Consider the following 16,351-nt stretch of genomic DNA (forward strand, 5'->3'; position numbering starts at 1 on the left):
ATCCCCAAAGTAAAGAGCATTATAAAAGTGGCTCATGAACCTCAATGGTCATAGGTCATGGATGAGATTATATCGATTCTCTACCACGATGGAATGTGAACCTTATCCCAATTTCACCATATTCGCACCAAACGATAGTTATCTCAACCCAACAATTTTGAATGAAATTTCCCTGTGCCCACCTGATCCACTAAGATTGAGGCGGGATGCAAGAGCATTAGCAAAGTCCAAGAAGGAAATCCAAGCTCTTCATAGAAATTATTCAGCTTGTGTGAACGCTAACTCCTTGGGGAGTTTGTGTTAGATATGCCATTCACTCTACTTAAAGAGAAGTTCCTAAAAAACTATGTTCCCCCTACAATATAAAGTGTTATTATGCAATAAATTATGTGTTCATTATTTTATACTCATTGTTATTATAGTCTTCTTGTATTTGCAAATATTTTTGATGTATAATTGTGTGTGTTTCGTCATTCTAACACACATGATACTTAACTATCTATGTTGATCATGTAAGGACTACCTATCTAATTCTCTACACCTTTACAAAATCAACAATAATTGTCGAGCTAAATATTTTTGTAATATGAGAAGATAATTACAATTTTAATGACCTTTGAGTTAACAAATGAGAAGGAAAATTAGAGTTAACAAAGGACCAGAGAAGTTTGCCACGATTATCATCTTATTAGTATGCAAGACACTTTTGTAATTTCATCGATCTATTTTAGTACTCGATGAGGAAAATCATTACAACTTTCAAACAGTTTGTTGTGAGCACTAGGAAAGCTCATAGACAAAGTTGTTAAGAAAGTTATTGTACTTATTGCTTCCCTATGTCATTAGCATCTTCTTAAACCCTTTCTACTTTTAAATTGCTAGAAACTATGTTACTTATTTTTCCTTGATCTTACACTACGAATTACTCTCAAATGTATCAAGCTTAAATCATCAAATGGTTTTGAACAAGGCCAGCTAAGTAAGAGAGAACATCATAATCTTGCCACGATATAAATTTTGATATGGTATTATCTCACCTTGAACAACCTTAGAATTTCAAAGTGACCATGGAAGCCTACAAACAATGGGAAAGAAATGCAATTGTATGCATGCACATCGGAATGCCGGTAAAGACCTTCATCCTAGTTAAGGACAACTACTTGTACCTATCAAAGACCATTTGATCGATTGATCCCCTACACACACGACTCTTCTCAACAGGCAAATGAAAACCCTCAAGTGTGGACAATCTTCCTTTCCAATAGCTGCGATAACTCGCCCAAAGGCTAAAACCCGAAGTTATATAGCCTAAGGAGTCAATATTACTTCTACTCGAGGATCAAAGCTCCAAGAGATCGAGGTTGACTACATGTCACTATTCTTCTAGTGGCTAGAGTCTCTACTTTCTCGCTTATAAAGAAGAAGATCATGTTACAAGTGGGTTCCCTAAAATATACAATTTGTCTTGTGAATGGGACCCCCCCCTAGAGGGCTTGTGACCTCCATAACTTCTTTTGACTAAAACTGAAAGACTAAACAGAGGAATTAGTTTGGTCTATTGTATTCCTCTGTTTCTCCACTTGAGCTTCCCAGTGAAATTGTGCGATCTCGTACCATTAGCTTGATATGGCTACCCCCTGAAGCTTTAAGGATATCAAAACACTCCTCCAAGTCTGCATTACAAGTGAACATGACCCATTCTTCGTCATCATCCAAATACTTCAAATCAAAGGTATCCATCTTTAATCTGAACCTCCTTGCTACTTGTTCTTGTATATCGGCATACATGGAGTGAAAGCTTACTTTGAACCTTATGGTATCATCTCGATACCTCACTTTGACGATGATTGTCGCTTCTTCTAACGCGTGTCTTGCTCCTCTTTGAGAACTGCCTATTGATGGTGATCCCGAATCACTACCTTCCAAATTTGAGGGTTCGAACTCATGTTGATTCGGTGTTCCATCTAAATCGACAGATTGTTGGCTTGTTTCGATTTCAAGCTTTGGCTTCTTTTGCATCGGGATGTCCATATTAGCACTGGTTTTTGGAAAACACTGGCGCTGAGATAGGTTATCCACACTATCAAACTGTATAGCATCTGCCCTTGTCAATGCGGTATAAGCTTCCAAACATCCATGTACCCGAGACTCCAGCTTAACTCGATGCCATCGATTTTCATTGGTAGATTTTAGTGTACTCTTCTCTTCCCTGCTGTACGCAACTAAGCTTACTTGCTCGCTCGGTTCAACTTTAGGCAAAGGTGGACTTTCTCGAGACTTTTGTGGCAACGTAGTACCTGGAAATGGTTTACCTTTATATAAGACTATCCATGCATAATATAGTAGATGTTGAAATTGTTACTTGTGTTTGTGACATGATAATGTGTAAAAACTTTGATTCCAATCCTAACACAAACACTACATGAGAATTCCATCTTAGAATGAGCATAGAATTTTACCTGAATGAGAAACTGATCCATCTGGGGCCATATTGTCAAGACAACGGGAAAGAGGACTACCATCATTTATCTTATTGGTTTTCTTCATGCCATCTCCATTATTGGCTTGACCGCCAGTTGGTTCATGCAGAGTTAGGCTTTCCTCATTGTTGCCACTAAGAATCCCATTGGCTTTTGCTGACGTACACTGCGATAAAGAAGAAACATCGACACTCTGTGCCAATGATGTCCGAACAAATTGCATTTTAGAGGGAGAGAAACCTTTGTTTATTTGATCTTCTTTTCTTAACACACCCGAACGTTCTGGAGACTTACTAGAAACAACTGACAATGTCCGGGCTGCCATTTTGACCTTTGGCATCACACATGCAGTTTGCATCCCATTCACGGCACCAGCCACAGACACGAGTTCATCTTTCAAGGTATTGATTTTCAATGCCCCATCAGCATATTGGACTGAATCAATCACTCCCTGAAGCTTCTTAAGTGATCGGCTCACCTTGTTTATTTTCCTTGATGGCCACCTCGATATCCCGTGTTGTCTACAAATCCTCTTAAGAGTCGTTGGGCAAACTACAACAATCATCCAACAAAAGAAAGAGAAAACCTTTTTAGTCATCTCCAAACATGGCCTATATTTTTTTTCATATTATATTTCTATATGTCCAGAACTCTCCTATATTTTTGTCAAAATATTGCTTATTTGACAAATATGCTCTACATTTTGTCCAGGACCATAGCAGCACAAGAGCTCTTGGACATCTTCACAAATGATTACCACATCACTGATCAGAAAAATCACAGCACTATGAGCTTCTGTCAGCAGGCAGCGCATGCACAGCTAGGTATGCTGCACACCTTGCATACACAAGCTCCTAATGTTGAACACACAATGGAAACATGAGTAAAAGCGACTCTTTCAATTAACAAGAAACATTTTAACTAATTTCTTATGTATATAGATGCACAATGCATTAAAATTTTGAATGTTTGCATACCACCAATCGTCTTGGCTGCATCCTTCAAACTACCAGCAAAATATTGTTGCAAAACACTCAAGCTGATTGTCTTCTCCATCACCCCTCTCCTCCTCATGTCCAACCGCTTTTTACTCCCGATATTATTGTAATCATCCTTTGAGGAGTTGTGCTCATCCTTCATCTGGGTACCCAGAAGACCAGAAGAAGTTTCTGAATAAGAGGTGTGATCTGGCCCCGGAAAGGTTTCTAAACCATCAAGAGTATAACGAGGTAAAATATGCCGCTTCAACTTGACTTGTTGATTTAGACCAACCGTAGGCTTGTGTTGATTGAGCTCTTCTGATGCTGGCGATGGTTGACTTGAGAGACTCCCATCTACACCAAATGTTACATGATGGGTCCTTCCTAAAGCCAATGTAGGACCCATGTCATTGCTTTCATTGGCATTAGAATGTGATCCAAATGGATTGTAGCGGGCTCGATCTTCTTCCACTTCAGAATCTGTAACTGTCCTCAAGCTTCTGCAAACATGCTGCATCGTTACGGATATAGCATTCAATAACTCTTGTTGCTCTGTGGGGTCCATGCATGCTTGTGGCAAGAAGAACTCCAACACATAGTCATTCCCGCCTGTGTGAACACTCCGTAGGCGAATGGCAACAGCTGCACTGAGTCCAAAAACCCGAGCGAGATGACCAAGTGGATATTCAGCTTTGCTATGGTCTTTGACATCACTAGAAAAGAAAGGCTGGTTTGTTGTAAATGCTTTCCCAACAACACCTTGGTCCCGTTCCAGACAGTGTTCAGAGCACGCCTGTCGGAACCCTGTGATGGCAGAATCGTTAAGGCAATAAGGGCCATCACCAGTAAAGAGGCCAACTTTACTTGCATCATAGCTGGCGAGGCTGGCGAGGCCACATTCACGCATGTTGGAACCAACTTGAGAACAATACAATCTACAAGGGACCCAGGTCTGAGCTAAAGGAAGTCTATGAGTCCCACATACTGCCCTCAGTACCTCGGAGATTTCATCGAAGACAATTTGCCGAGCATCGGTTTGGACCTGACCACATGGCCGAAAAACCTATGAATGCACAAATGTTCTAAGAGGGAAAAAAATTTGTAGAAGTCATATACAGCATACAAATAAGGGTTGAAATACCTGCGATGGCAGACAATACAACCTTTTGGTGCTGCTGAGGTTGACTTCCTGCAGGGGGTCAAACAAGAACCATATAAAGGGGAGACCATAAGAAAAAAAAAAAAGGTTTTCAAAGTAGACATAATCAATGATAGGATTACTTTTAAGCCTTTTTTTTTATCAAGAAATGATTTCACATTGAGGATTATAACATCTAACATTATGAAAGTTCAGTAGGCGAGGCGGAGCATACCTAGCTAGGTATGCGGAGCCTCACCTCCAGAAGCTCATAAATGTTAACTTTGAACATGGTAGGATAAAACATGAGGAAAAGTGCGCTTTCTTTCCTATATCGAGAGCGTTCGGGCCCTGGGTCCCGGAAACCCCCTAGCTACATGTGTTCCGCGTCGCCACACCAAAAGCTCATAATGTTGAACACACTGTAGGGGAAAAACATGAGGAAAAACACTGGGGTCTTCCCCTGCATGGGGAAGTTTACAAGTATAAGTAACCCAGAGATTAAGTAGTCAAAATCAAGGCAAGAGAAAGAGCCCATTAGCTAATAGACAGCTTTGTAACTGGAAACAGACTGAAAGGCCATTATCGGGTATTAGTCTATTCTCAAAAAAGAGGCCCCTAAGTGAGTGGATGGCCCTTAACCTGACAAAGTTTAGTTGGCTACGATCTTTATAGGGCACATACAGAAACAAGATAGTCAACTCTCTGTCTCTCATCAACATATTCTAGATCTGTCTTTCATACCGTCGCCACCCAGAAGTGGGGGTAGCAACCCAGTTTCGTTGATCGATGCCCTAGATCTATCATGGTGCAGAGCATTTCCATAAGTAACATAAGTTGCAGAGCTTTTCCATAATTAATGGGGAGCAGAAGTTACGGCTTACAACCATAAAAGCTAATGAATGTTCTGATGATTAATAATACTTACAACATTTCCATTTAAAACTCACACAAAAGTCTTTGGGATTCAAGGATATACGTGCTTTCATCGACGTGTTAGGATTAATATGGTATTGATACCACTATTACAGACCGATACCCTAGATCAACCTTCTAAACGATGCATAATCTTCTATACTGTGTCTGGTAATGGGCTGTCCATAGGCTAATGGGGCTTCTCTCTGGCCTTGATTTTGATTCCTCAAATCTGGATTGTGCCAATGCTTGTAACAAGGAAAACTTAAAATAAAATCTACTAAACTTATTTTAGTTAATTGAAGAGATCGAGGTTGATTTCGATTACCTCAAGCACTTGACACATGTTCTCCATTTCGGCTCGATATTCAACCTTTTCCATCAACATCACAAGCTCGATCACTCCAACACAGCTTCCAGACACATTCTCGAGCACGGGCAATGCGAGCGAGCCTCTAACATTGCACTGCTCTGCATCGCCAATACGTAAGCACTCACTCTGCTTATAGAACTGTACATTTGGAGTCCATTCCGGGAGCTTCTTCATAAATACGCGTCCAGGAAGGCCGAGAAATCCCAACGAATCAGCTGAGAATGTATATTGGGTCGAGAAGTTTCGATACGCCGAAAGTCCATTATCTATATGTTGTTGTTGTTGCAGAAGAAATGGTTGGCCTTGTGTTGTGAGAATCATCCTTTTACCATCCTTTTGGGGTACCCAAACTTGGATGAGGATATCACTCTTCCATGAACGAAGAAAGTTGGTTAATGCATGGTTGATCCGATGCATCAAAGAAGAAGAAATAAGCATTGTTGATGATGATGACGACGACGACGATGATGGTGAAGATCCAACACTAGGTTGAATGTTGTTGAGAGATTCCACAGCCACATTTAAGGTGGGTTTTTCTTCAATATTATGATCACTATCTCTTCTCTCCCTTGGGATTCTAGATAATACCGCAGAAGGTTGTTGAGAGTGTATATTGGATAAATCAATTTCTGAGTCAAACCCTACAGATGGAGAATTGATGTGAAGAGGAGAGGTTTGATAAGCAAAAAAAGGAAGACTATATAAAGGAGGGGAAGAAGAAAAGCTCATTAGATATGGTGCGCCCATCTCTAATGAACCATTCCCTAGTGTTGTTGATGGATTAATATGGCCAGCTAAGTCACCAAAATCCATATACTCACATAGTTCATCATCTTCCATTAACTTCATGTGAGGGTTAGGGTTATGGCTAGAGCTAGGGTTGTGGTTAACGTTGGGATGAGGGTTGGGATTAGAATTTTGGCTATAATTCTGGTTAGGGTTTAGGTTAGTGCTAGGGTAAGGGTTTTGATTATGGTTAGGGTACGGATATGGATGAGGGTAAGGATAAGGGTTTTGGTTGTTATAATATTGGTTGTTAAATTGGTTAGAATTAGGGTTTTCGTTATTATATTGATCGAATGTATGGTTTTGTTTATAATATTGATCAAAACTAGGATTTTGGTTATATTGATCAAAGCTAGGATTTTGGTTACTATATTGGTTAGAAATAGGGTTTGGGTTTGGATTTAGGTTATTAAATTGGTCAGAATTGAGGTTTTGGTGATTATGTTGGTTGCAATCAGGGTTTTGGTTATGAATTTGGTTAGAGTTAGGATTAGGGTTTGTAATAGGAGTAAAGTTAAGATTTGGTGCAGCCGTAGGATAGATGGTAAGGAATAGATTAGGGTTAAAGATAGAATCATCAGAGGGAATTTGTTCTTGATCTGAGAACAGACCCATTAATGGGTTATATTGCAATAGGAATAAAACCAGAGTATTTTTGTATTAAAATAACAAAGAATTTGAAACAAAGAAGGAGAAAAAAACCGATGTGTTGTGATAAATAAGTCAAATAAACACTTCAAAGGTTTTTTTTTTTTGTGTTTTTAACCAGGGCTAGAAGCTGCCATAGCCATAGCTTCGATCCTTCTTTTTTGATGAATTAGACACGGAGAGATAAATAGAATGATAAAAGAAGAAAAACAGAGTAACCCACTAAATGATCTTACCTGCCCTATTCTTCTTCTTCTTCTTCTTCTTCTTCTTCTTCTGGTTTGCTTTTTTGCTTTTACCAATGTCTTTCTTCTTGTACCTCCACTCTATTTTTCTTCTTGTCCTTCTTCTGAATTTTTACCCCTCAACGAGACTGTTCCTCTAGTACTAGTCTTCTTCTTCTCCTTCTCCTCCTACTACTCTGATTCTGATTTGATTGTAATTGTAATTCTGATTCTGCTTTTGCTTTTCTTCTTCTTTTCTTGATTCTATTACTGGTGCTGCTGCAATTCTTCTTCTTCTTCTTCTTCTTCTTCTGATTCTGATTCTAATTTTGCTTTTGGTTTGTCTTCTTCGTTTGCATTTGCTGTTTCTTCTTCTCCTCCTCCATTTGCACTACTCCTCTGTTACTCTGTTTCTCCTTCTTATTCTTCTTTCTTTCTTTCTTTCTTTCTTTCTGTTAAAGCAAAGGCTATGGAGAGACCTTTCACAGGAATCTTCAAGGAATCTACAAGGAAATGAGGGAAGGGAGAAAAGTGCATATACAGAAAAACAAAGACTAAAATCATCATAAAGACCAAAAAGCAAAATCATTTATTGTTCATCTCTAGGATCAAATAAGTAAACAAAATGCATCAAAATTGAATCTGAATGAAACATTGAAAAACACTTTAGCATCATCACATGTTCTTCTTCTTCTCCTCCTCCTTTTTGGGTCATTGCTTTCTTGTTTGAATAATCTGCCTAATGTTTTTTGAATCAATGGAAACAAATCTCTTTCGAGCGCTCATTGGTTTCGAACTCGCAACCCTCTCCGTGGCGGGCGGGTCCCATCCCCACCCATTTGCATACACATGAGGCACACCAATGAAGACTTCCCTTCCTTCAATCTGCGCGAATCTCGGTTCCCTCTTTTTTCTTTCTTTTTTCTTTTGTCTATGGGATGTTTGTTTTATGTTTGAACGAGAGATCGTTCCCGTCTGACAGAGACGTTTCGTCCGAATGAGAATACTCTCGAGGGTTTCATTTAGGTCGTCCCCTTTGCTTTCGGCGAATGCGTTTAATTGTTAGGATGCTACAAAACAAAGAGTCGGTTTTAACATTTTTTCCATGCGGAAAGTTGTCCTCTACCCCACCCCGTCAGCGAGTATTTCAGATGCATGTATAGAGAATGCCCTCAATATCTTTTAACTTTTCCAAGTTGATGGAATGTTAGTTAGTTTGTTAATCACACTCAATCCTCATATATTTATGAATATGGGGCTTACATCTATGTTTCTTCCTTTTTTTTATCTTAGATATGAGGAATTTTTAAGTAGATATCCCTCAAATCTATGATTTTTTTCCATATTCCAATCATTTTATTGGCAGTAGTTCATATGGATCATATATATGCAATTACTATATCTAGGAATTCGTTGTGGAGGAACAAGGTCAATTGGTAATATCACATAGAAATCATAATGTTTGGTGATCTTCTTCATGACAATAATATATAGTTCAATCAATATTATACATGTAATGTAACAAACCGTAGGGGGCGAATGATGGTTCTAAAGTAACGAAATTATCTTTAACTCACCCATATAATCTGATATTATTTTTTAATTTACTTATCAAAACTGTATCACAAGCCTTGAAAACATACTCTGTGCCTCTAGTTTCAATGCGCCTTGAAAAGAATTGGAATCCCACTTTGTGTCTTGTCTTAATCATTATGATAGATGTAGGTAACATGAATATAGAAATCATGTACACACACTTAGTTTAAAATGTCACTCATTGATCATTTCTAAATGAATTCGTCTTATTTCATAACTGTTATCATGCCCCCGCGGGGGTCCATGGATAATGCCACAAAGTCACCTATTATTAAGGTTTTATATACATATTGGAAACATTATTGAAAGAGTAGAGGTAAATGAAAGTTGTCATGACATATTAAGCTCCATATAAGAAAAAGATTGCAAAGTCAACCTACATTTGCATACTCCCATTTTAGAAAATATATTTTAATGTACATCATGGCCACAGCTTATTCCTACGTGAGAATGATGTGAAGACATTTTGATATATTAACTCATGAATGGATTAAAACTACGTGCTAGGTATGCAAATAATGGAAAGCTACATAGTATTCCCTTGACTAGAGGTTGGTTTTTACCATAGATATAAGACAAGATCAAGTTTCTTGTTTGATCTACAAGTCATCAATACAAATGAAGCCTACAATAATAATTTTAGAAAAAGATTGATTAATACTATATAGACTCGTCGGAGCAATATGACTTGTGTTGGATCATCACACATGTATTGGGATAAAATAGTGACATTAGTTCCATGAACACGAGGATGGATGAGATGCAAATGGGATATTTCATTGTTGTATAACAAATTCAAATCAATGGCAAAACATGCTTAACATTTGCATCCCACCTTTGGCATGGTGTAAGGGATCATCCACCCTTGGCATGGTGTAAGGGATGATGGTCGGTTAAAACTTTAGTGTCTCCCCTCGAACTAGCCCCTCATAATTATTCACCACTCCCTACATTTAAGGAAGTGAATGGCCTCATGAGTCCATGACTATCTTTCCTTCCCACGAGGTGGCAAATTTCATTTTAACTATAACTCTTAACTACTTTCTTGTTTTTCGAAAAACAATTGCCTATACCGTGACGAAGGGAGTTAAAGGATTGCATTCAACATTGAATGCCTGAAGAGGACACCCTTACCAATCAAAGTATACGGTTAACTCAATGGAAATAGGATTTAATGGGGAATACCGCATGATTGAGTAGTGGCCAATTGTGTTTCAGTGAAAGAACAAAGGTAGCCAGACAACATGAACTTCAACAAATGTAAGTGAAATAATATCATAAGCACTGAGCAGATAGGTCAAATGTGCACAATCATGTTCTTTGAGAGGGAAACTTAAATATTGTGGGTAGATGATAAATGCACTTACGAATATCAATCTTTGATGTATTAAATGGTAAACCTTAATGGCAAGGGGTGCATTTTCTAACATGCTTTATGTTTTCTAATCAGCCGCTCACTTTCATTGGTCCACATGGGGCCACAACTAACAAACAACCATACTCTCGTCCAATGGCCAGGCTTGGGGTAACCCTTACATAAAGGGCAATGTGCGTCCGTACAAACTATTAAATTTGTAAAAAAATGTGTAATTTCTAGACACATTACATCATGAAGACATGATGTAATTATAAATCGTGTACTTAGAGAATCCAAGTTTTATTCGGGCCATTAATGTTTCAGGGAAAACCACGCTCTCACTTACTAAAACCACTGGTTGAATTTTCGAACTTGTTGGTTGGAGATATTTACAGAGGGAACAAAACGCGACAAGCATAATTAAATCATATATGTATATTAATATCTTGGATAAATGCATAGAGTTGTGTTTGCATTTTCTCACAATTTTCTATTATTTAAGAAGACTTGTCATGGAGACGAGGGCATATCAATGACCTTCTAGATAGGCTGTGTTATTTTTCGGTTAACTTTATCATTTTTCTAAAACTACATAAAAAGACAAAATAGAAGAAGAGCAAGCGCATATTTGTGATAATAACAATAAAAGCACTACATTAACTCTAGGTATGTTGGTGAAGTCACCATAGATTCTGTGCATTTCTCTCCACTACTCACATCTTCACACGTGGCACCGCACCCCATGTGACCCCTTTTTGGATGACGTGGGAAAAGGAGCAATCACACACTAATTTTAGTTATTTATCCTCAAACTAAATAATATAAAGGGTTTCAAAGGCTAAGAAAAACAAAATGTAATGTGCCACTTTGTCTTCATTCTTTTTAGTTTTTAAGGACTAAATTACATAATCAGTCATCATCTATAACATGAATCTTCATTGCTTGCAACTTGCAACATGAGAATCTCAACTTAACTTTCAAAAACTCAAATGCAACTCAATAATGCAACTTAAAAGTCACATGCCAATCCCCCCCTTTAGGGTCCCGCACACAAAGAAAGTATCTCATTCCATTGATTAGAGCACCTGCTTGCGATCAGGGTCCGTCACAATCTTGATGGAGAATTTACACACCTAAGACAACTAGGAGGTGACTACTTTTTAATTGTTAATAGATTATGAGCATCAATTGTTGAAGCCTTGAAAACTTTCAACTTGAAACATTGAGACCTTTCTTACAAGGTGAATCATCAAAAGTTGATTTGCTTGCATTATGGTCTTGTTCAAAATACAAGTCCAATACAATAAGAGAAGGAAGAATCTTGTTAGGCAAATTAACAATAGAGAGAGAGAGAGAGAGAGAGAGGAAGAGATATTCTTAGTTGGTAAAATGTAGTTCAACCAGAATTGTTGTCCAATGGAAACCAAAAGTCATGTGTTTAATTCCTACATTGCGCAATGGCATCTAGTAAAGTTGAGCATATAGTGAGATTTGAACTCGTGTATGGGCAAGTAAAAACTAGCTACCATTGTGTGCAAAAACAAAGGAAGAAATTCTCGATTAGAAAACTTACACACAAGCCATTCAAAATTACCAATTATATACCATTGATTCATCAACAAATTAACAAATGATCCTATCTTTCAACAACTAGAAGTTATAAAAGTGCACATACACTATTTTCTCCACACAACTTACAAGCTCAATAATAATGGCCTATAACACTTCAAGATTCCTTCTCACATTCTAATCATTGGAGGTTAAACACATGGGCATCGAGATGCTCTTGCAACATCTAATGATTTGATATGGAAGATATCCTCAAGGAATTCGAAATCATTGTGTGAAAGGCGTGTTTCCTTTTTGGTTTGTTGGCCTTAAAAACGCCAATTCTTTTTGTTCACCTTGAGACAATATCACTGAAAATATTGGCATTAGGATGTTTTACAAGCAAGTTGTATTGTTCATACCATAGTACGTAAAATTCGTGTTTGTCTAGCATAACATTCGTTTTCCAACGTTGGAAAACGAATGCGAATGTTATTCAAACATGCTTGTGTGTTTTTTTTTTGTTTTTTCCCATTTTTTTAATGTTTTTTTTTGTATTCATTTTTAGGTTTATTTATCTTATAATAAATAGTTAATCCAAAAGTATGGTATTTATCATTCGTTGAGGGTGTTTTTCTTACACGAATGATTGAAACATTCGCGAATGCAAATGCACGTATGGTACATACGGTTCATACTATGGTTCATACAATGTCTTAATCTATTTACTGTGTAGAGTATATATTGCTACGAAATGATTATTGACACATCATTGCATGCATCAATTGACCACTACATTACATTCCCATGTATGATAGTTGATTTTATTTATGGATTATTTAGTGAGAAAAGTAGGGCAAGTAGAAAAAGAGGAAGTGATTGTGGTAATTTGTTGTGGCTATTGTCTAGTGGAACTAGAAAGAGAGGGGAAAGTGAAGAGTGGGAGGTGAAGGTGGAGAGAATAGATAAACAAAATCTAAACGAGTAAGAGGACACCCTAGATTTCATTCACTAACTTACACACTTTGTATACGTCAGATCGTATTTTTTGTTCTCTTCAAACCAACAAGGTCTTGTTTTCTCTTTTGTTCCATGAATATGTTCGTTTATCTTATTTCAATATGAGATCAAGGATACAATGGATGAACATGGATTCCTCAAAATCGACTGCGGACATTCATATGGAAATAATTGCTCCAAAAAGGAGCAATATTATATTAGAATGTATTCATTTAAGTAAAGGATTGAGTGGTTCAAAAGCCTTAAGGTTGTTAAGGAAATATATTTAAAAAACAGTAACATGTTTTGAGGCAAGATTCCTAGAAGATGGTCACATTGATTATCCTAATTGTGATCGATTATTGGATTATGTCCATACATTGTTGCCTAATATGCTAAAGGAGAATGTGTATGAAGCAAAATAATTTCTTGATGAGGATGCGCACGATGTGGAAGTCAATTGCAATGCTATTTTGCAGTCTTATTCAATGACCATACAAATATATATTCTTTTATCGGAGAACTCTAACTCATCAATGAGATTAAACATTGGTTGAACATAATTGTATCACCTAACTTTGTTGAGGATATGTATACAAGCTTGTGAGGGTTTTAAAATGTCATGTTCTGCTCTCCTTAAAGTCATAGTACAATTTTGTCTTTGATGTTCATTATGGAGAAAGAGGGATAAGATGGGAGATCACAAGGGTTGTTAACTGGGTTGAATGGAATTATCTCACAACCCCTCTGCACTTACGGAGATACAACATTGGACTTATCTATGCATATGATGATGTATAGATTCTTATTATTGTAAGACGTGTGTTTGTACTCACAATTATGGATATCTATTATCCAATATTTCCTTGCGGACAGTGACACATGGAAGTACAACGATTACGGGATTATGGTGGCTATCACTTAATGGAAGTATTCCATTTAAAATTTGTTGTTCTTCATATGCTCAACTCTTGGTTATCTCATGGCACAAAACACTCCTTGTATGTTTATTTGACCCATCATCTAGTAGAGATCATTGTAATTCCTTGCAAAGGAGTTACTAAAATCTTCTCGATTATTATGGTGGCATGGAAGATAATGATTCATCTGTCAATTTAATCACTCATTACGTTTAGTGGTCAAAGAGTTGGGGGATGTCGTTGAGGCTCAATATCAAATATTTGTGGACTTTGCCGAGGGAAGATTATTATTTTTATTATTTTATTATTTTACCAAAAACATATTCTTCATTAGTAAAAATTCTACATACATGACAAAATGATTAGATTGACAACCTTATAAAGCTTGTAGCCGTGGTAGACGAATAAAAACTACAAAGAACGGTGAACACATATAGGAATCTTCTTTCCATTCATGTGATCATTGGCTTAAACACTAAACTGTAAACACTAAACGGTGTATATGCGTGGCAAGAAATCATGGCAAGAAATCATGAAAGCATGGCAAGAAATCAGAAAGGGGATCATATGTAGGTGGAGAAATTATGCATATGCGCGGATATACATGCCAATTGTGTGGAATCCATTGATTAGAGATGTGGATGGGCTGATGATAGGCCAAAAAACAGGTTTCAAATGGGCTGAGTTAATCAATTCCCAAGGGAATGCATTAGTGGAGTGGGAGAGGTTTTTGTCCAATGAGGTGGGCACTCAAAAGGCTAGAATATGGAGAATAAGCAGGGGTAAAGGCATGCTCAAGAGAATTACAGATGCCATTGCATGCTACAAGAATACATTGGAAGAGGAAGAAGTAACAACCTCTGAAATTGCGTGGACAGGTCTTATAGATGTTGAAAACTGTTTAATTGGCATTAAGGGAATGAAAGTAGAATCGAACGAGGTATGCTACTACAAACTAGAGCACGGAAGGGCAAGAGGTGAGCAACCAGTCTTTCAAAGAGAAAAGCCGATTAGGCTGATCGTAAAAACAGGCAAGAATATGATTATTGACCCTAAGCCAAGGGAGATCACACCGGCGACAGTGTGTTGGCCTATAGAAGGGCATTTGGATCAGTTATCATGGGACCCAGCCAGGTATTTTTGGAGAACTCAAGGACAAATTGATGGGGAAAAGTTGGTTCAATTTTTCAGGTATAACACGAAGATTGGGAGGCAAATTCTTCTAGAACAAAAACATGACAAGGTTGCGGCAAGGAAATTTTGGATGCAGGAGGGCATAAGTGAAAGGAGACTAGATAAATTCTGGACAATGATATGGCATGACAAATATGACCGCAAGATAATGATGTGTTTATAGCTTATTGCACATAGAGCCTTGCCGGTAGGGACGTGGGGTACAGGCCCCAATGTAGACCCTAGATGTATTGCATGTGGACAGATAGAAAGCATCTCCCATTGTCTATGGGAATGTCGTGATGCAATGGCTGTATGGGGAAGGGCACTTCGTTTGCTTTGCCATGCCTCTAGTTCGTTCACCCTCAACTGGGGACATGTTTGTTGGATGTGTCTTGACGTTGATGTGGCGACATACGATAGCACATGCAATGCTAAGTACAGAGGGGAGAATGGCATTGTTCGGCTTATCCCTGACAACGGGGTACCTACAACTTGTGTACAGAATCAAAAACTTGAAGATCTTTGGATGTTGCTTGCCCCCATTACTATATGGCATATATGGACAGCAAGGTGTACCAAGGTATTTTCCGCACACAAACGCCCTCCAGCTGAATCGATTAAGCTAATTTGGCACACACTCATAACTACACTAAGAGCTCAATATGAGCGGATTAATGGTACTAATGATGCTGCAGACCTAATGAGGCTGAAGTTTCGAAAAAGATGGTGTACGACACCGATGGCCGCAGCAAATGGAATGGATATACGATGGAAGTATGATGTACCCAGATGGTTGTTTCCCCCTCCCATTAGTTGAACGAGGGGCGTGAAAGACATGGCAAGTGGGATAGTGAAGGTAGGTGATGTATCTGAAAGGATGGCTTGAGTCATATGTAAAAGTGTAAGATAAATAAGTGAGATCTCGTATGTAGGCTAGGATAATGTTGGCACGGCCTACCTGAGAAAGGGATCGTGTTCATGTATATTTTAACTAATTGAGTATATTCTTTTTTGGAAAAAAAAAAAAAAAAAACACTAAATGGTGTATAAAACATTGAACGGTGAACTGTAGCCGTGGTAGACCTGAAAGAACTTTCATTTGTAAAAAATGTCGTTTGCCGAGGGAAGATATTATTACGTAATCCAATCAATTATGGGATTCTTTTGGCACCTACGTAATTTAACACTAGCGTGTCACCTAATGCACTATA

General features: G+C 37.9%; 1 protein-coding gene across 4 annotated transcripts; it reads right to left on the reverse strand.

Annotated features, from left to right (window-relative positions):
* Positions 1-710: 710 nt before the first annotated feature.
* On the reverse strand, positions 711-7,981 carry LOC147868696 (protein NLP6-like). Of its 4 annotated transcripts, XM_087322440.1 has the most exons (6): positions 5,842-7,981; positions 4,602-4,649; positions 3,753-4,523; positions 3,458-3,620; positions 2,460-3,032; positions 711-2,297 (listed from the first exon to the last, which is right to left on the reverse strand). In XM_087322440.1, the coding sequence occupies exons 1-6, from the start codon at positions 7,285-7,287 to the stop codon at positions 1,546-1,548; spliced, it is 3,753 nt and encodes a 1,250-aa protein (XP_087178566.1). In that variant the 5' UTR covers positions 7,288-7,981; the 3' UTR covers positions 711-1,545. The 4 variants fall into 4 exon arrangements, with proteins under 4 accessions (XP_087178566.1, XP_087178555.1, XP_087178561.1 ...); XM_087322429.1 differs by having other exon boundaries at positions 3,458-4,523; XM_087322435.1 differs by having other exon boundaries at positions 3,458-4,502; positions 5,842-7,980.
* Positions 7,982-16,351: the final 8,370 nt, after the last annotated feature.

Source organism: Azolla caroliniana, unplaced genomic scaffold, assembly GCF_043228905.1.
Source record: "Azolla caroliniana isolate FFs.n. ecotype wild unplaced genomic scaffold, voAzoCaro1.0.p SCAF_1, whole genome shotgun sequence".
Lineage (NCBI taxonomy): Eukaryota > Viridiplantae > Streptophyta > Polypodiopsida > Salviniales > Salviniaceae > Azolla > Azolla caroliniana.

What these genes read in the sequence shown, in the direction of transcription:
- LOC147868696 (XM_087322429.1), bottom strand. Translation starts at nt 7,287, where the DNA reads ATGGGTCTGTTCTCAGATCAAGAACAAATTCCCTCTGATGATTCTATC. An exon ending in TGTATTGTCTGCCATCGCAG is followed by an intron (nt 4,524 to 4,601) that starts GTATTTCAACCC and finishes GTGCATTCATAG; the next exon opens with GTTTTTCGGCCATGTGGTCA. An exon ending in TGCAGCCAAGACGATTGGTG is followed by an intron (nt 3,033 to 3,457) that starts GTATGCAAACAT and finishes TGATTGTTGTAG; the next exon opens with TTTGCCCAACGACTCTTAAG.